This window comes from Typopeltis vanoorti, chromosome 7 (genome assembly GCF_054136105.1).
Source record: "Typopeltis vanoorti isolate ZY-2024b chromosome 7, IOZ_Tvanoo_1.0, whole genome shotgun sequence".
Taxonomy (NCBI): Eukaryota; Metazoa; Arthropoda; class Arachnida; order Uropygi; family Thelyphonidae; genus Typopeltis; species Typopeltis vanoorti.
In genome coordinates, this window is record NC_143555.1 from 3,881,437 (window position 1) to 3,902,150 (window position 20,714).

At 35.6% G+C, this 20,714-nt stretch overlaps 1 protein-coding gene across 4 annotated transcripts in view; it reads left to right on the forward strand.

The window, feature by feature from the left end:
- Positions 1 to 20,714, forward strand: part of LOC150104456 (erlin-1-like) — a 354,949-nt gene that overhangs the window by 12,998 nt on the left and 321,237 nt on the right. For all 4 annotated transcript variants that reach the window (XM_090395630.1, XM_090395631.1, XM_090395634.1 and 1 more), the window contains exon 2: positions 1,849 to 1,936. In XM_090395630.1, the coding sequence (XP_090251756.1) occupies positions 1,849 to 1,936 (88 nt within the window). The remainder of the gene's footprint in view (positions 1 to 1,848; positions 1,937 to 20,714) is intronic.

Consider the following 20,714-nt stretch of genomic DNA (forward strand, 5'->3'; position numbering starts at 1 on the left):
TTAAGGTGGTTCATTAGAATTAGGTGTGACATAGGCCTGGAGATCTTTTGTGGATCTAGATCGGTGAAATCCATACTGGTTTCACTAATTAGATTGCAGTTCTCAAGGTGTTGAAGAAGTTGACTGTTGAATCTTCTCCATTACTATTGGACTTTTTCAAAGGCATTTGATAGAATACCACATGGGAAAACTATTACAAAAGTTGGAGCAAATGGTAATGGATATGAAACTAGTAGCATGAATATGAGAGGTGGGGGGGGGGGGCAGCTGACAGACAGGCACCAGAGTGTAGTAAATGGTGGAATGGAATCTAGGAGAATGAGGGTGATTAGTGGAGTACCTTAGGGTTCTGTACTAGGGTCACTATTTAATTTATATATCAGTGATATAGGGAAATATTCAACTGTTTGCTTTCAATTGTTTAGCTTTCTTAACAAGAGATTTTTTACAGGAATGGGTTGTTAGTCCATTGCCAAACCCCCAACCTGGAGGATTGAAAGAATATTGCACAGAAAAGAAAAGAAAAGAATGGCTAAAAATTGTTTTGCAAGCTAATACTTGCAAAACAATTTTGCAAGTCACTCATAAAGAGTTGTAAAGCTTGAAGAAGAAGAAAAAGATTCAGCTGTTTGCTGATGATGCAAAACTGGGAGGGCAGAGGACAATAGTTGATAAAGGTTATGTAGATATCCTACAGGATGATTTAATTAAATTGGCATTGTGGGTAAAGAATAATGATTATCAATTTAATGTTTCAAAATGTAAGGTTATGCACTTCGGATGGAAAAGGTTACATCACATTGATGGTAGTGGATTGAAGCAAATTGATGAGACAATGGACTTTGGAATAATAGTGGACAAAGAGTTGAAGTTCAGAGGACATATTGCAAAAGTTGGTAAAATAGTTCAATGAATTACTTGGATGTTGAAAAACATGCTAACAAGTAAAGATAAGGAAGTTATTATCTCTCTTTATAAGGCTATATTCTGCCACATCTTGACTACTGTGCACAGATTTGGTCACCTGGGTTTCTTGGGGGGACCAGGAGGTGGTTGAATGGATTTAGAGACAAGTGACCAAGATGGTGACAGAGGGTTTGTGGAATACTCCTTACAAGGATAGGTTGTAGGTGTGTAGGTTACAAAGTTTAGTGGATAGGTGGAAAAGCTGGGACATGATAGAAACTTTTAGGATATTAAAGGATTTTTATAGAACTGGTGTAAAGGAAATTTTTCGGTATATGACAAATAGTCATAGAACCAGATGCATCCAGGGAAGTTGTGTAAGATGTGCTGACTAGATTTTTTGTGTTGAGAGTGGTGAATAAGGGGGGAAATGGATTGCCAGAATTAGTTGTGAGTGCCCTGACAGTGAATGAGTTTAAGGAGACGTATGATAGGTTTTCTGAGTATAAAAGTTAGTGTTTATCTCTCACACTGTCTCTGGACGCCATGAAGGTACCATATAATAATAATCTTTGCCAACCCCTGCATCCTTTAAATTTGCAATGCATATGCAATTAACAGACAGAAATTGTTTATTAATTGCACATGTTCTTGGACAAGTTTGCCTCCTTAAAGGATCCAAAAAAAGTAGTCTCATATAGCCTCTCTATGAGACTGGCTAACACATTTTCAGTTAAACCTGGTCCTAAACGTTTTTCAAATCATGAATGAGATTCAGACCTAAATCTCTTCTTTCAAGAGGTTATTGCTCAATAAAAAAAATTACATTGCTTGGGTGTAATTTATATTTCTATAGTTTTATAATGTCAAGATTAAAAAAAGTAGTTACCATCTAATTTCTTTTATTTATTTGTTATAAAACTGTTTGTTTTTCCTCCCTAGATAATGAGTAATCTAGCAATTGCTGCAGGAGTTCTGGGGATTTTTGTTTTTGGATTAGTGAACTTTTCGCTGCACAAAGTTGAAGAAGGTTGGTATGTCTATTCTTTAATAAATTATACATGATAACAAAAGCTTGCATAGTGCCACTTTATAATAGATAACAGCAGTTTTTGATTTTTAAAAATAAGACATGTTATTAGAGTGGAATTTAATTTCCAATTATCTTGCAGAAAATGTATAATAGTGAAAGACCAACTTTGATATTACATCATTGCATTTGTCACTCTAGAAAATTATATAAAATTGGATTATTAATAAAACTTTATTCTCTCATACACTAGTAGATTATTCACCGCTATCCTCTATATGAATCCTGTTATTTATAATAATAGTTATAATAAAAGGGCTCAATAGTTCCATTCCTTTAACATACCGAATACTTCTGGTCTTTATTGCTATTATATACATACCTCCATGGAGTTCAATAATGTATTCTAAAAAGCTCACTGAACCATTATTTTCAAATTACCATTTTCATATTTCTCCTTAAACTCATTTGTGGACAAAGAGGTCTCTGGCAGGTTCATCGCTTTCTCCAAATAAAAAAATCTAATCCTCATGCTCATGTTAACCACACTCTTACACAATTTTCAGGGTCAACATCTTGTTTTCTCCTGTCATTTCATATACTGGAAAATTTCTTCAGCATCTATTCTGTACAATTCCTTTAATGACTTATATGTTTTTATCATATTCCCTCATTTCCACTTATTATCTAAACTTTGTAACCCAACCCACAAACATTCTTGTAAGAGGCACTACACAGACCAGTCACCATTTTGCTTACTCACCTCTGAATTCTCATCCCCAAGAAATCCAGGGGATCAAATCTGTATACAGCAATAAATAAAGATTAGGCCATATCAAAGCTTGTATATACACTCCCAGATCCTTAACCTTATCAGTTTGTTGTGGTCCTTCCAGCATTGTACTGCACAACTGAATGTGTTCATCCCAAAGTACATAACTTACACTTTGCCACATCAAAGTGACAGACTTTTTTCCTTTTCTCACACTCTGTATATTTAAATTATCTTGCAACCTTTCTACATCACACTACACTATTGTCCTCAACAGCATCATCAGCAAACAACTGGAAATTCTTCCTCACGTCATTCCTTATGTTATTATTATACAAGTTAAATAGCGATGGCCTCCATAAAGTCCTGTGGTTCACATCCACTGGTTACCCACCTTCTTTTGAATTCAGTTCTACTCTGTCATATTTGTTGGCTGGCTGAGTCAGCTTATCTGCTCTCCAGCCAAAAGGCTGCAGGTTCGAATCCCGCTGTGGGCATGGATATTTGTGATTGTCTGTGAAAATACTAGTGGTGGTGGTGGGCAGTAGATGGCAAGGTGTAGATGATGTGGTTTGCTGTTGGTGGATTGAGTGGTGGAGACGGGGAGTTGTAGAGTAGGTGCTCTTCCTTGATGAGTCTTTGGACTACTTGGAGGTGTCATGTAAAAATAATAATAATAATATACCACTTTTTGATGTGTCTCCTTCAACCATTTTCTTATTTATGTCACCAGCTTCATATTCATCCTCATTTGCTTCAGTTTACTTAATTAATACAGCTCTGTGCAATAGCCTGTCAAATGCCTTTGTAAAGTCTATCATTATGATATAACCATTTCCCTGATCCTAGTCAACTCTCACATTATTGTGAATAATGAGTAAATTACTAATACAGGATTTATCATTCACAAATCTGTTCTGCTTCCTGTCTACCAATTTCTGAATTCTGTCCTTAACCAAGTTTTCCAGTATTTTTAATACATTCCTGAAATTCTGATTGGTGTATAATTTGTTACCACTGGTTTTCAGCTGCTTTTAAGCCTTACACTTCAGATGAAATGTAAGGCATAAAGAAGGCTGAAAACCAGTGGTAACAAATTATAGAATTATATGCATATGTATGTATGTATGTGTATATATATATATTAATGTTCATTATTTACTCGGTAGAACTGTATATAAAAAAAGGAAATTAAATGCCTCTATACCGAGAATGACAAGTGTAATGTTAAGATACAACTAGTTTCGTTGAATACATCAACTTCTTCAGATATCACTGGCAAAGAATTAAATAAAAAATAACAGAGACATGATAAAATACATTAACAGATCTAGAAATAAAACACACAAGTACATTTACATTTAAAAGAGAGGAATGCATGCTTGAGTTCCAACTGACATTGACTACGTGCGAGAGCTGGCGTGAGTGCGCCAGTATTGGATAGTGGCAACGTGTGCGTCAGAGATATTATAGCTAAAGCTATTGTTAATATGAGATAAATCAAGTGATATTTCTCTAGATTCAATTATTTTTCTTTCAAGTTCATCATAGCACACATGGATATTAGAAATTAGTGGCCAGTCTACAAGGTGTTGGCGACCCTGATCCGAGTTGATAGAGAAGAGAAGAGAACGTGGCTAGAGAGAGCGCTGGCTCTGGCTCTGTTGTAGGAAATGTCTATTTTGTGTTCTTCCATGCGTAAAAGGATGGATTTAGCTGTCTGGCTGTAGTATGGTCTGCCACAATCACACAGAATCTTGTAGACTCCTGGATACCGAGTAGGGAGATGTTTCATTTTAGGTCTACTAAGTATGCAACGAAGTTTAGGAAACATAGTGAAGCAAATTTTAATGTTGAATTTCTGGAGTATTTTAGCAAGTTTTGGGGAGAGAGAGCTGATGTATGGTAACGAAATAAATTTTTATCTACATTAAATAAATAATAAATTTAGTTTAATCCTTTATCCAAGTGTGAGCAAACAAAGTTTGCGCCTGAAAGTATCTTCAGGACTGGGGTAAGGTGGTACAACACCAGAGCACTCCTTGCAAAGGTGGAGCAAGCTACCAACACTCCTATCTCAGTATCTCCCATAATGCAAAACTCATCTCCTTGCGGATATGTCTAATGTTATGCATTAAGGGAAGGGCCACTACCCAGACTAGTTTCGACCTTTATTGAGGTCTCTTCAGTGGGAGCCAGGCCCAAGTGGAGATACCAGGCAGCATTAGCAGGTCATCTCTACCTATAGGAGTTGCCACTAAAGGTCTCAATTTTGTTATTGCCCCTACTTCAATACCTAAAGAACTATTCTTAACTAAGATAGAAAAAAGCAGCATCCTCATTACCTATCCACGAGTCAAACGTTCTTCGTATGGAAGCTATTTTTGCCATAAATCATGCAAGACCACCTTCTGACAACATTTCTCATGAGATCAGCTATCAAAAATTTGAGATACAATAATGACATCATTGTTCTCCCTGCAGACAAAGGGAATGCTACTGTCATCTTAGATCGGATTACCATAACAAAATTTTGGAACTAGGGAGTCCAATCACTCATCAAGGGAGGGCACTAACTCTATAACTCTCTGTCTTCACCAATTACAACGAACTGCAGCTACACCAACGCCATCTACCACCCACCACTAGAATTTCCACATACATCCATTATTTTATTGTCTATTTCTATATTTAATTTGCCATCTTCACTAAAAATTGTGCCTAAATAGCTGAAATGTTTTACTTTTCTGTAGATTTCCCATTCTGGATCAGCCAATGTTTTCAACGTTCTGCCTACTTTTATAGTCTTTTACTTTTTATTGCTTTTTTTTTTTTTTTTTGTAACAAATTTGTAACAGCAACTATTCAGTTTAGTTAAGGAATCCTGCAGGCTTCTGTTGGATTTATTTAAGAGTATAACATCATCTGCATAATGTAAACAACTGAGATTAACATCTCCAATTGTGATAGACATAATGTCATTTTCATTCATTTCATTTCATCACTGGGGATGGTGTGCATCTTTTGTCTCAAACTTGATTTTACATCCATTTCAAACAAATTACTGAGACTACAACCATGTTAGAATTAATTATTTTATTATATTTTATTTTAATTTCAAATACTGTAGTCTCCATACTTTGTCTGAAATGAATGCTGATCACTGTGTAACACTAAAGGAAAGGATTCATTTTACATAACCATCTTCCTATTTCCTTCAATTCTAACTGCTGATTTACAACTTTCAGATATTGACTATGTATCACTTCATATAATGTCCCATTTATACCAAATAACTGTAGTGAACAGCTTTTCACTTGGCACTTTTTCATATGTCTTTTCCAGACCTAGAAAACCTTAATATGGATCCTTGTTATATTCCCTTAATTTCTCAACTTTTGTCTTAAAGTGAAGACCTGATCATTACAATCTCTATTTGACCAGATTTAGATTGTTCTTCATGAGTTAGTCGTCTTCCCATAATTTTTCTTGGCCTCTTCTCAAGTATGCTTGTATAAATCCTACCTGGAGTAGTCAGTAAGGAAATTCCTCTCATTCTCATGTTCGGTTTTATTTTCCTTTTTTTTTTTTTTTATAGAATTTGTACTGTAATAATCTGGAATTCAACCTGAAACTTTTAAGTTTCAGGCAAATGCTTAAAAGCTTAAAATGCTTAAAAGTTTCACTCTGAAACTTTTAAGCATTTTGTCCAACCTGTTTGTTCCACATAGCAAAATATTAAGGGAGCACTCTTCTATGTTCCTGTTTTTTTGTCTACCTGTTCTGTTCAGTTTTTTTTTTTTTTTTTTTTAATAACCCATTTTCTTGAAGAATAAGAATGAGTGAGGTGATTGAGTTCTTGGCTTCTTTTCTTTGTACTGCTGAAATGTTATATTTGTAGTCTTTTATAATACTTTTTTTTTTTGTAGATGGTTGTAGGATGTTTCACTGGGGTATCTATGCATGCTTCAGCTTTCTGTAAGCCAAATAATTAAATTTATTATCCTGTTTGGAGAAAGTGTCTAAAAATGCAGGGATCTGATGTTTTCTAATGTTGAGATTTCGACATATGGAATGTATGCTAAAATTTTTTTAAAATTATATTGTGCAGCTTTTTTTGTAATAATGCTTCATTTTTTGTCTGATTTGATATGGTGCATTACTGTATGGTTGGGTTATCTTAACTTTGTTGATTTCTTTTCCTTTGGTAATTGACATTTCAAAGATGGTATCCATATGGAAGTACATATCTATAGCATGGAGAGAATCCAAAGATCAAGTTTTTTTTTGCAGTGGATACACTGTGAGAATTGTTATATATATGTTTCAAAAAATGTAAAGGGTTTATGAACTGTTAAGTTGAATGAAAAGAAGGAAAGTATTAAAGTGTGGGAGTAGTGCAATGAGAGACTGAAGCATTCCAAACACGTGAATAACATCTCCATCACACAAGCTGGAGATTTGAGGTAAGAAAGAATATTTTGGAGATATCAAGCATAAAAGAAAAAAAAAAAAATCTGGTCTGGCCAACCATACCTCAACAACAAACCATAGAGTAAACTGGGATATTTCCACCATGCCATATTAGAAGAAAACTTTTATAGACTTCAAAAAGAATCTGTTACAGGTATCCATTCACATGGATATTTTAATAGAAATCAAGAACTTATATTAAATGACATATGGAAATCTCTCATTAAATCCTTCATTATATCAGATTTCAATTTTGCAAACAATTACCTCCATCTTTGCCCCTGGTGACAGCTAATGCTTAGCATGTTACTTCATATTCGTGTTTAGGATGAATCAATCTATTTTCTTTTGTAACAGTTTTTTAGCATTTGGACAACTATGTTGTTATCTGTTTTTATATTTTTATGCTTATTTATAAACCCTGATGATGTCACCAGTTTTAGTGAAACTAGTAAATCATCAATTTCAAAAATAATGACTGATATAATATATAATATAGTGTTATATATGATATATAATACAAGTTTTATAATACAATGATGGCTGAATTGGATAAGGGTAATGGGTTTACAGTGATACTGTTGGAATTTGCAAAGGCCTTTGATAGAATACCACATGGAATCCTAATCAGTAAACTGCAGCACATGGGGATGGATATAGGGTTATTGAGATGGATAGGAGGGTGATTGATGAAGAGATATCAGAGAGTAGTTTATTAAGGAGTAGAGCCCAAAAGAAGGCCTGTGACTAGTGGTGTGCTGCAGGGTTCTGTTCTTGGACCACTGCTATTTAATTTGTTCATTAATGATATAGGAAAGAATCTGAGAGGAACTGTTCAGTTATTTGCCGATGATGCAAAGTTGGGTAGAGTAATAGTTAATACACATGAAGTCAAAATTTTGCAGGATGATTTGGATAGATTGACAAACTGGGCTAAGGAGAATGGATGTCAGTTTAATGTGGCAAAGTGTAAGGTTTATGCATTTTGGAGTGAAATGATTATCAGAAATATACCGCGTTGGTGGAACCTTACTCCAGGAAATTGACGAAGCCAGAGACTTGGGAGTGTTAGTGGATAGGAAGTTAAAGTTTAGGGGTGGGGGGGCACATAGCAAAAGTGACTCAATCTGCTCATCAGATCACTTGGTTAGTGAAGAATACTTTAGCGAGCAGACACACAAGCAAGTTATTGATCCTCTTTATCGAGCCTTGAAAATACCTCATCTTGACTACTGTTCGCAGATCTGGGTGCCAGGGTTTCTTGGTGATGGGGGAGGAAGTAGAGAGGATCTAGAGGTGAGTGACCACGATGGTAGCAGGTCTATGGAATGAACCTTACAAGAACAGGTTGAAGATTTGTGGGTTACAGAAACTGGTTGATAGGCAAAAAAGGAGTGATATGATTGAGACATTCAAATTACTGATTCTGAGGAAATTTTTCAATAGAGTGTGGTGGTCGAAGAACTAGGAGCTATGCATGAAAACTGAGCAAGAGTGTAGTTAGCAAGGGTGTTAGATCTAGGTTTATTACTTGGAGTGGTGAATGAGTCAAATAAGCTGCCAGAGTCTGTTTGTTGTGGGTGCTATGACTGTGAATGCATTCAAAGCAAAGTATGATAGATACTGTGCAAATGCTGAATAGTTCTTGACATGATGTTTAGGGTCTCCCTCGATGAATGTAAGGACTTCTTGGAGTTGCCCATAATAATAATAATAATAATAATAATATCCTTGTTTATTCTTTAGATAGATAAAGGAGTGAAGAAATAAATGAAAATAAGAGTAAGGAACAGAGAAATGGGTATGGTTAGAGTATGGAGTGATGATGGTAGGATGTCCTCAGAGGGAGGAAGAGAGCAGTGGTGATATGTTTGTATAATATAAGGAATATTAGAAATGAATGTAATGACACTGTAGTCCATGACTGCTTGGCATTACCTTAGTTCACTTTTAATACCGATACTGTCATGTTGTATTTTCTGAAATGCTGATCATTCCATTCTTGAGATATTTCTGCATGGCTGTTTTGCTTTGAGAAATATGACTGTTGTTTAGATGCATATTAAATTTATAACTTGTTTTGATAATTTTCTTAGTCCCTTCTCACTATTAGGAATGACGTTCACTTTCGAGTTGTTACACAGAGATAAGACAAAGTTGAAGCCTTTGGGCACGATGTTAAGTTCAATATTTCTAAGTATGTGAGGATATATTGTTCAAAACCTTTTTATGGGGTAAGGGCTTAATGTGCTGTTTTTTTTCTCAACCAATAATTTTTTGAATTTTTTCCTTTGGTTTGCCCTTATCAGCTGTGGAAATTTTAGAAGCTCTGTTTGAAGAGTATTTGTTGGTAGTGTTTCAGAGTTTTGCATGTAAGAAAGTTGCTAATTCTGAGTGGAGAGAGTAAGTATGCTCATTGATTTGCGATAATTGAAACCTGCTAGCACTTGTATTTTCCTTGAAGAAGGTTTCTTCTTTTCATTAGTAGATTTTGAAGCTCACTTGGAGTTAAATTTATGATTTAATCTTAAGAAGTAGAGATCATGTTTCTTAAGATTAACCCCCCAACTGGCCACAACGTTGATAGACGTTGAGATAAATCTGGATACGAAGCTCTAAAACTCATTGAATAACATGGATAAGAAGTGTAATTTGGTGTCACTATTTCATCTACATTGGCCGGTAGGGAGGTTAAACTGAACTATAACAGTTTGCTTAAAGATCTTATAAACAGGAATCAGGATATCAAGAAGCATTTCTTGCTTCTAGACATTTGCTAGTTCCCAGAATTTACAGAGCTCCAAAGATATACAAATGATTAGGTTATTATTCAATTAGGTTAATATTCACCCATCTCTCTCTCTCTCTCTTTCTCTCTCTCTCTCTTCTATCTAATATTTCGACAGCTAGTAACTGCTTATAGACAAGACTGACATGTACATAAAGAATGCTATACTAAAAATCTGACAATATCATAATAGAACCCTTTGGCCTACTAGTAAGCCTGATATCATAGACCCATTCACTACTTTGAACAGAAACCAAAAGACTGTGGCTATTACAAGAACTATTTCTACTGGACATGTGATATTAGTTGCACAGCTTATTACCAACATGTTCTTCCAGTTCCAAGATGCACAGAAAAATAATATGTCCATGAAATGCCCAACCACTGTTCATCATAAAAAGTTGATTTTTAAAACCTCTTCAAGACAGAACACATAACATTTCCAGCGGTATAAGAAAATGAAGCCAAAAAATTATTACAATCAAAAATGGTGGAAAATATCCTAAAGAAAAGTCTCCCAGAAAAACAGAGGGGTGGGGAAAAACAAGAATACAGAAGAGTGATATTACTCTTATACATAGTGTCACGAATAAGATATCACAGATATTGCATCTACAAGGAATAAAAGTGGCTTTCTTGGTAAACAAGATTTCAAGTCTTCTTTATCCTCTATTCACCACTCAAAAAAAAAAAAAAACAGAAAAAAAAACCATGCATATACAAACAGTTATTCTTATGGAATTTCCAAAGTGGGACAAACAGGCTGATCAGGAGAGATATGAGTCAGAACACATCAAAGATGTGGTGGGGACATAAATTAGGACTATCATACAACAGACAAATTATCATGTACTATGGTAGTGTACAGAAATTGCCTTTATTGATTGATTATAACTTTCATGTCAGAGCATTTAAAGAATCATCAGGAATGTTAAAAATCCCTAATCAGTGTAACAAAGTTCAATAAATAAACTTATAAGCAAAGTGAACATACAAAAAAAAAAAAAAAAATACATTTAAATGAGATAATGTATTTATGACATAAATAATGTCATAAATACATTATTTATGACATAGCATAAAATAGAATGGCATTTTATTTTATATAAATAAAACTGATGATTAAACTGAATAATTTTTTAAGGAAGCTATATTTCTTTCTGTGGTATATTGCTCTTTGGTAGGTTAGATTTGGTTAAGATGCATGCTATATCTAAGTGAACATTATTGGCTATTTTATGAGTCAGGTTGTAGAGTCCACATTCTACACTCATCATATTTAGTGTCGGTACTTGTTGGTGCAATAGCAAAGTTATGACCTCAACTGAATGTGCTAGCAGCTTCTTCCGAGAGCACGGTGACAGTAAGTTTATAACTTCACAATTTTGACAGATTTGCAGTTGGAGAGTAATATGTTGTTACAGGATTTCAAATTTTTTCAAGTGCATGCTTTTTAGGCTTCTAAATTCTTTTTGCACTAAAACTTCGGAGATGTGACATAGCACAGATCACAGTTCTGGATTCATGTTAGAAAAATAATCAAATAACTTTGTTCCCTTTCTTGACATGCTAGTCACTTGTCTTTTAGATGGTTCACTGTCTTTTTTCTTTGTAGAAAGCCAGAACACACTGGAAGATATCTACATGATCAATCACATCATCATCCAGCCCAACAATCCTCAAAATGTTAACTCATAGCATCAGGGCTATTTTGTTTACTAAATCAGCTCTTACCACAGAACTTTAACCACCTTCACCACACTTTTCTGGTCAATGGCTAGAGCTACTACAGAATGAATAAAATATTACATGTTATCCCCCTCTGTCACCAAATTTCAGATATCTTTTCAAATGGGGTGCATCTGAAAAGATAGCTGCAGTACTAAGAAATATAACCTTCACAAGATATTCAAGCCATGTTTAAAGTTAGCAATCCCAATTTGCTCACCTCTGTCCTCTATCACATCCTGGAGTGTATGAAGTGCCCTGTGATTGTAACATAGCCTATTATAGACAGACATGAAGAGCGTTAACATCCACCTTAAAGATCACAAGAAATACATTCACTACCATCATTATGGCAAGTGAGGAGACTGGCAGAACATGCTTTGGACATCCCTTCACACAGGATTAGATGGAAGGAAACAAGTTGTAATATAGAAGTTGTTACAAGTCAGAGAGATTGTTTTTACCTAACCTCTACAAGTATAGCTGCATTAATCTGTCAAAAATCTGGGAGACAGTCGTCTTAAGATCAACTTAAAATCCATGAAAACTTCTTTACATTAGAGGATGCCAAATTCACATAGCCTTTAAAGGAATGCGGAGAATGGACCAGGGCTTCTGACCTAATGTCCAATTCACCTTCTCGTGGTGCACCCTGTTGGGTATCTACTTGGATACTGAACGGATACTGGCAATTTGGGATTTAGCCGACCAAATTGTATTCTTATTGGTTAAACCAAAATATAGAATGATGGTACAACATGACAAAATTTCATGCCGGCTGGGGCGTCGCCCGGTTAAACAAGGCCCCCGTTCTTTTCGCCAGGGAACCATAGTATTCAACACAAATAGGAGTAGCCATAGTATTCAACACAAAATACGAGGCTAATCTTCTTGAATGGCATTCAGTCTCAAGTAGAGTAATGTGGGCAAATATGAGAATGGGGAACTGGACAATGAGACTTATTTGTGCCTATGGTCCCACAGAAGGTTCTACTAAGGTAGAAGTGGAGGAATTTTTTGAGGCTTTAGAAAAAGCAACTGACACAATGAAAAAGGAAAAGTTGGTCCTTGTTGGGGATCTAAATAGCAGAGTAGGAAATGATTGTGAGACATACAAAAATATTTTGGGAAAATTTGGAGAAAAGAGCAAAGCAAATAATAATGGCAAATATCTGTTGGATTTCTGCTCAGGACATGGACTGGTTATTACTAACACCATTTTCCAACATAAAAATGTGCACAAATTCACATGGAGAGAAGAGGCTAGGAATAAGAAGTCTCATTGACTATGTTATTGTTGATAGTGATGTTTTCTCCCCTGGTACAGGGAGAAAACATCACTATCAACAATAACATAGTCAATGAGACTTTTCTTATTCCTAGCCCCTAGGACACCAGAGTGTCCAGAGGATTTGAAATTGGAAGTGATCACTATTTAGTCTTGAGCAGGATAAAATTGAATTTCATATTGAAAAGAATAACATGTAAGAAAGTTTTAAAGCGAATAAAAGTTGAGCAGCTCTCAGATGTGAGCTGTAGACTAAAATACACAAACATGATTGAAGAAAAAATGAAAGAGTTTGAGAACACAAATCAAACCATGGAGATTCAGTGGCAAACTCTGAAGAAAACATTGATTGATTCTGCCAGAGAGGCATGTGGTGAGGTTGTCTGTAAGGATAAAAAAATCAGAACTCCCTGGTGGACACAGGAAGTTAAAGATGCAGTGAAGGAAAAGAAGAAAGCATACCAAAAGTTCCTGTCAAATAAGTCAGCTTGTGCTCTTAGAGAATATAGAGACAAATATGCAAGAATGCTAAACACTGTGTAAAACTAGCTAAACAAAAGTCATGGGAGGACTTTGGCAAGAATATAGAAAATAAATATCAAGAAGGTGGCAAAATATTCTGAAGGTTGTTGAAGAAGCTTAAGAATGGAGGAAAGAGTGCTGTAAAAGGAATTAGAGATGATAAAGGTGACATGAAAACGGGAGAAAAAAAAAAGATATCCTTGAAGTATGGAGTAATTACTTTGAAAAACTGCTAAATGAAACAAGCAGTGATGACAGCACAGTGGTAAAAAACACTGACCAGGCATGCAGTCAGGAATACATATCCATACTTGAAGTAGAAAAAGCCATCAATGGCTTGAAATGTGGAAAGGCAGCAGGAGTAGATGATATTCGACCAGAAATGCTGAAGTATGGTGGTATAAGAGTCTTACAGTGGCTGCACTGCATAGTTCAGAAAGCCTGGACAGAGGGACGAATTCCCGATGACTGGAGTAGAGCTCTCATAGTACCCATATATAAAAAGGGAAATAAAACTGCATGTGAGAATTACAGAGGTATTTCCCTACTGAGTGTTCCTGGCAATATCTATGCAAGTGTACTTGAAAAACGGTTGAGAAGAATTGTGGAAGAAAAGCTTGGTGAAGAACAAGCTGGATTCAGGCCAAATAGAGGCTGTCAGGATCAGATCTTCACTTTACGACACATAGTCGAGAAAGCATGGGAATATAACAAAGATCTGTATTTAAGTTTTGTCGATCTGGAAAAGGCATATGACAAGGTGCCAAGAGAGAAGCTATTCAATACGCTGCAGTTATATGGTGTCAATGGGGCATTATATCAAGCAATACTTAGTCTTTACTTGAGTTGTAAGTCAGCAGTTAGAATTGAAGGAAATACAGGAAGATCGTTTAATGTTAAATCTGGTGTGGGACAAGGATGTACATTATCCCCTCTGTTATTCATTATTTATATGGATCACATTATGAAGGAAAGCGGTATTAAACATGATATCAAAATTGGAGATGTTAATGTCAGCTCTTTGCTTTATGCGGATGATGTTTTACTTCTAAATAAATCCGCTACAAGTCTGCAAGATTCTCTGACTAAATTGAATAGCTGTTGTAATAGATATGGTATGAAGGTCAGCAATAAAAAGACAAAGACAATGAAAATAGGCAGAATCATTGAAAATGTCAACTGTGTTGTGAATGGAGAACCTGTTGTGGAACAAGTGAAACATTTCAGCTATTTAGGCATGATTTTTACTGAAGATGGTAAATTAAATATAGAAATAGACAACAGAATCAGCAAAGCTGGTATGGTGGGAAGTCAATTGAAAAAATTTATATGGAATAAGAGAGAAATTAGTCGGAACACTAAATTAGCTGTATACAAGACAGTGTTCAAACCAGTTTTAACTTATGGATCTGAGAGCTGGGTCAGAAGTAAAACACTTGACCAAAGACTAGAGACCACAGATATGAGAGTCCTGAGAAAGATTATAGTCGTGAACAGATGGCATCAATGGCAGTATCATATTAAAAACGCGGATATTAGGAAAGAACTTGACATTGTCAGCATCCAGGAATGCATTACCAGAGCTAATCTCAGGTGGTATGGTTACTTAAACAGAATGGGCGAGGAAAGATTGGCAAAACAAGTGTTCTTTGCCAGGTTGGCAGCAAAACGACCCAGAGGAAGACCAAGATATAGGTGGATTGATACGGTACAAAGTGCCTTAGATGATAGAAATATAAGATCTGATAATGTTGGAGTCTTGACAAGTAACAGACTGATTTGGAGGAAAATTGTAGATAGGAAATTAATAATGATGTAATTTTTTTCATGTAGTACTATCATATCCTGTACACCCCTTGAGGGTACATGGCAGGAATTTGATGATGATGATGATGATGATGAAATTAGGACTTGAGGGTTTTTGTCTGTTACAATGTGAATTGTTTCTTGTACTCATTGTTATATGTATGGCAACAAGTAAATATGTTCTGAAGATGCTGGTTTGAAATTCATTGAAATATAAGCTAGTTAATAAATATCGCTATATGATTTATTGTTTATTGTGTTATAATACTGCAAAAAAACAGATGAATCCTATATTCCTGATAGCATCGACTTGTTCTTGTTTCAAAACCCAGTTAATGTAATATCAGTTTAGTTTTTTTATTTCACTTTCCTGAAGAAATGCTATAATGTTCATGAAAGTAATAGAGATTGAAACTTAATAAGTTGTTCATCAAACGGTTCCCATGTCATAAATTGCTGGATATAAGCTTTCAACATGCTTCCCATCCACAGGAGTCTATGACATTTGACAATACATATTTGTGCATGTGGCTATTTTGAATTTCACTGAAGTCACCAGTAGTAGAGTATGAAGTAAAGAAATTCTTTTGTTTGGCTATAAAATGATGACAGACATTTAATATCCTCATCATGTGACAAGTATTGTTGATAGTGTTAGTGTCATACTGGTTTAGAATATAAAAAAGGGTTTATAAGGAATTAGAAATAGGAAGGAATTACCATTTTGAGCAGAATAAAACTGCTTATCACTCTAAATTGAAAAATATGTATATGTATTTGAAAAAAATCCTATAAACAGTATTTGAGAAAAAAGTTTGAAAATAAGAACCATATTTTGGATTTGAATGGTATAATCTGATGTAAAGATTGATTAGTTTAGCCAAGGATGTATATGGAGAAATAAGAATGGAAAGGACATGAACTCCTTCATCAACATAGAATGATAAAAATGCAGTATATAGAAGAAATCATTTTAAAAAAATCCTGGCTAATGTATCAGCATGTGCTGAGAATGTAGGAGAAATATAGGAAACCTGTGTGCTGGCGAGTTTGGCCAAGTGGTTAGTGTACTTGCTCTACAACCAGCAGGCTGTCAGTTCGAATCTTGCCATTAGCATGGATGTTTGTGAATATTTTTAGGTGGGAGATCACCACCCTGCTTCAAAAGTTCTGTGCTTAGTCTCTAGAGCAGGGTTACCAGACCTAGTAAAAAATAAATAAATTTTAAAATATGCAAAAAATAAGTAAAAGCTATAAAAATAGAACCCACCTTAAAAAAATGCTTAATTCATCCATGGTACAAATGTACTATAGGTTTATAGAAGCCTTTTGGAAGTGTTTACAGAAGCTATTGAAGAGCACACTAACAAGTAGAGATAAGGAAATTGTTATTCCTCTTTATAAGGCTATGATACATCAGGTCTGGTCTCCTGGGTTTCTCAGAAATGAGGAAGTGGTGAAGCGGATTCGGAGGTGAGTGACCAAGATAGTGAGTGTTCTGTGGAATGTTCCCTATGAGAATAAATTGAGGGTATGTGGAATGCAGTAATTGGTTAATAGATGAAAAAGAGGGGACGATAGAAATGTTCAAGTTACTGAAAGTAACTTGAAAGTACTGGAAGTCTGGGTAGTGACCCTTCCCATAATGCATAACATTATACATGTCTACAAGGAGATGTGCTTTTGCATTGTGGGGTACCAAAGCAAGTGATGTGACGTCTTAGCTTCCTTATGCGAGTTGTCCTGAAAATACTTCAGGCGCAAACTTTATTTGCTTATGCTTTGATAAAGGATTAAACCAAGTATATAATTTCTTGGTATCTAATTTATAGTATAACCAAGTGAAAAAACTTCTAACAAGTTACTGAAAGGATTTTATTGGATTAATGCAGGGAAAATGTTTCAGTGCTTGACTAGACAGGGCAGAACAAGAGGTTATCCCTGGAAGTTGAGTAAAGGTGTGCTGAGTAGGAGTATAGTGACTAGATTATTCACTTGGAGAGTTGTGAATCAATGGAATAGTTGCTAGTGTCAGTTGTTAGCACTTTGTCTATTAATGGAACCAAGGAGCGGTATGATAAATTATGTGGATAGTTTGGGTCTCCCACAGTGAGTTTTCTGACTCCATGGAGATCCCTGTACAATAATAATAATAAGAAGAAGAAGAATGTGGAGGGGTGGAAATTGTCTGCAGTGCATGGGAAATATTCAAGGGATGTTTGAAGAAGTCAGTGACAGATGGGGCAAAACAAGAGGTCATTCCTAAAAGTTGAGTAAAAGTGTGATTAGTAGGGGCATAAGAACTAGATTTTTTACTAGGGGTGTTGTGAATGAATGGAATGAGCTGCCAGAATCAGTTGTTAGCACTTTGTTTGTTAATGGGTTCAAGGAGAGGTATGATAGATTGTGTAGATAATTTGGGTCTCCCACAATGAATCTTTGGACTCTATGGAGGTGCCCATACAACAACAATAATAATAATTAGTTAATAAAACATGATCTCCTTTAAGAAACCCATGCTCACAACCATAGAGAATAATGCTGTTATCAACCCATTACTTTTCTCACCAATCTCAGTTGTAGTATCACCATTTTTATGCAGAGGAACTATTTTATTTTCTTTCCACTCTCTTGGAACTTGTACTGCTGTGAGACTTATTAATCAGGCATGGAAATGCTACTACCAATTCCCTGGAACATTCCTTTAAGAAACATGGTGATATGCCTTCAGATCCTATCACCTTATTGACATCAAACTTATATATTTTCTCATATACCTCTTGCTCACTTTCAGTTTGTCATGATTTCACCTTGATGAGGATGAAATGAAAATTGTTCACTGAATACTTCAACAATGTCTTCTGCAGCAGTTGTCATTCTACCATTTTCATCTGTTGACATCATCTAACCTTAATTATTCTTTCTTCTAGTGACCACATATCTTAAAAACTCTCTAGGGTTTTCTTGGACTGATTTGCTGATTTCTGCTCATACTATAATGTTGCTGTTCTTACCAATTGAGTCACCTTCCTGGCTTGCTCTTTATACTCCTCATGCAGTTGATTGCTACCATTATTCATCTTGTGCTGCATTCACAGTATCTCTTCCAAATTTCATGTTTAATCTCTTTATTCATCCATTTGGCATACTCTACTTAGTCTTTTGACTTTCGGAATGCATTTGCACATTGAACTTGTTAAATGTCTTTTGATCACTTCCCATACAGCATTTATCTTCCTCCTGCTTAACTTCTTATTCCATGCTATAGCTGCATGCTATCTCCTAAACTTGTCATAGTCACCAGACTTGTATTTTCACATATATCTTTTCCTCAGAGAAGTCTGCATATGGCTAGACACAACCGAGGTGATTACTTCATTATCACTCTCACCAACTGGAGGAAGTGTGAAACCTCACTCACAATTATATCCTCTGATGAAATGATCAGATCTAAAACTCTTGATTCTCATGTGGTCTCATTTACATACTACCTAAGATAGTTGTCTCTCAAGAACTTGCAACACATCTGTTTCCTTGTTCACTAACCAAAGTTGCTTATATATTTCTTTGTCACCACCATCCACATTCCTGGTCTATAGCAGCAGCAGCATCTGACTAAATATTTCTTCCTGTCAACCTCTACCTCATACCATACTGATTCAAAACCATTGCCACTATTTACATCTCGCATTGCCACTTTGTGAAGACATAATTTGCCTGCTATCATCAACCTTCCCCCCCCCCCGTCCTTTCTATCCTCACGGAAAACAGCATGCATTTCCATTTCTGTTCCCATCAGGATATCATCTCTATCCAACCATGTTTCAATTATTCCAAAAAGTTTTGGGAAAAACTTGATCAACGAAACCATTTCATTCCCTTATTTCTGATGCTCATGGCATTTGTAAATAAATACAGTACAGTAAAACCCCGAAGTTACACTGTAGGTGGGACCAACAAAAAGTGCATGAGTCAGATTTACATAACTCGGGGTATAATTTTGCATGTAATTTATATATACAAACATACAAAATATTAGTTAATTAGGACCAAAGGTTTACAAAAACACCGATATTTTTTAAGAAATATAATCAAAATTGTAGTTTTTCGTACATAAAAAAAAAAGAAAGTTATTTCGATGTCAATGGTTTTATAAAATCTAATAGATTCATCTGACGGCATAATGTCTTTTTCTTGTTACGCAAAATTTCTTCATAGCAAGCCAATGATTTTTTTATTCCTTGCCTTGTGGCTACAATTTGTTCCTCGTTGAGAATCTGTGTCCTCCAAAATCTGTAAACCTTTCTTAATTAAGCTGAGACCTTCTGTTAATTTTGTAATTGTCGTGCTTTTCTGGTAGAACTGGATCTGAGGTTTCAGTCTCTTCAGTAGCGCTTTGCTCATGCATCTCAATGAGCTTGTCGATTGTAAGCTCCTTGTTATGCAAGTCTAACAGCTCGCTGACATCTTCACTGTCGACTTCTAAATCTAATTGCCTGGCATGGTTGACAACTTCTTCTATTGCCTCAGCAACTTGATCAGTTTCTGGGAACATTTCTTTTTGCATTTAAAAAAAGATGGATAAAGTTTTTTCCAGACACCATTCAAGACACCATGAAATTTCCCAAAAAATTCCCAATTTTTTGGGAAATTTCACCCCAAGAATCTCCGCTTATCCTTACAGCATCTAAAACATTAAACTGTTTCCAAAAATCTTTAACAGACAGTTGCTCATTTTGTCTCATAGCTTCATTTAGACTTGCAAACAAATGCCGTGTGTAGTACGCTTTGAATGTTTTGATAACTCCTTGGTCCATCGGGTGAAGTAAGCTGGTTGTATTTGGAGGCAAGAAAACAACTTTTACACGTGGATCAAAATCAATTAAAGTTGTAGGAGGGTCACCAGGTGCATTAGCAATAATGAGCATACTTTAAACGGAATTTTTTATTCTGTTTAAATAAACTGGCAATAACGTTCAACTTCAGGTATGAAGTGGTGACCAAACCAGTCTTCAAAAATAGAAGCCGTCACCCAAGCTTTAGAATTTGACTTCCAAATCACTGGCAAGCCAGCTTTAGATTTATTTTTAGAGCTCTTGGATTTTTGGAGCGATAAATTAAGAGAGGTTTTAACTTGCAATCACCAGCTGCATTTCCACCAAGCAATTACTGTCAACTGGTCTTTGGAAGCCTTAAAGCCAGGAAACGTTTTTTTCGTCACGTGCGATGAAAGTTCTCTTAGGCATTTTTTTCCAGAACAAGCCAGTCTCGTCTACATTAAATATGGTTTGACTGCTATAGCTACCTTCCTCAATGATAGGAAGGTGTCAGGAAAAGAAGACGTAGCCTCTTTATCAGTGCTTGCCACCTCTCCACTCTCCGCGATGCTGTTCCAGTTACA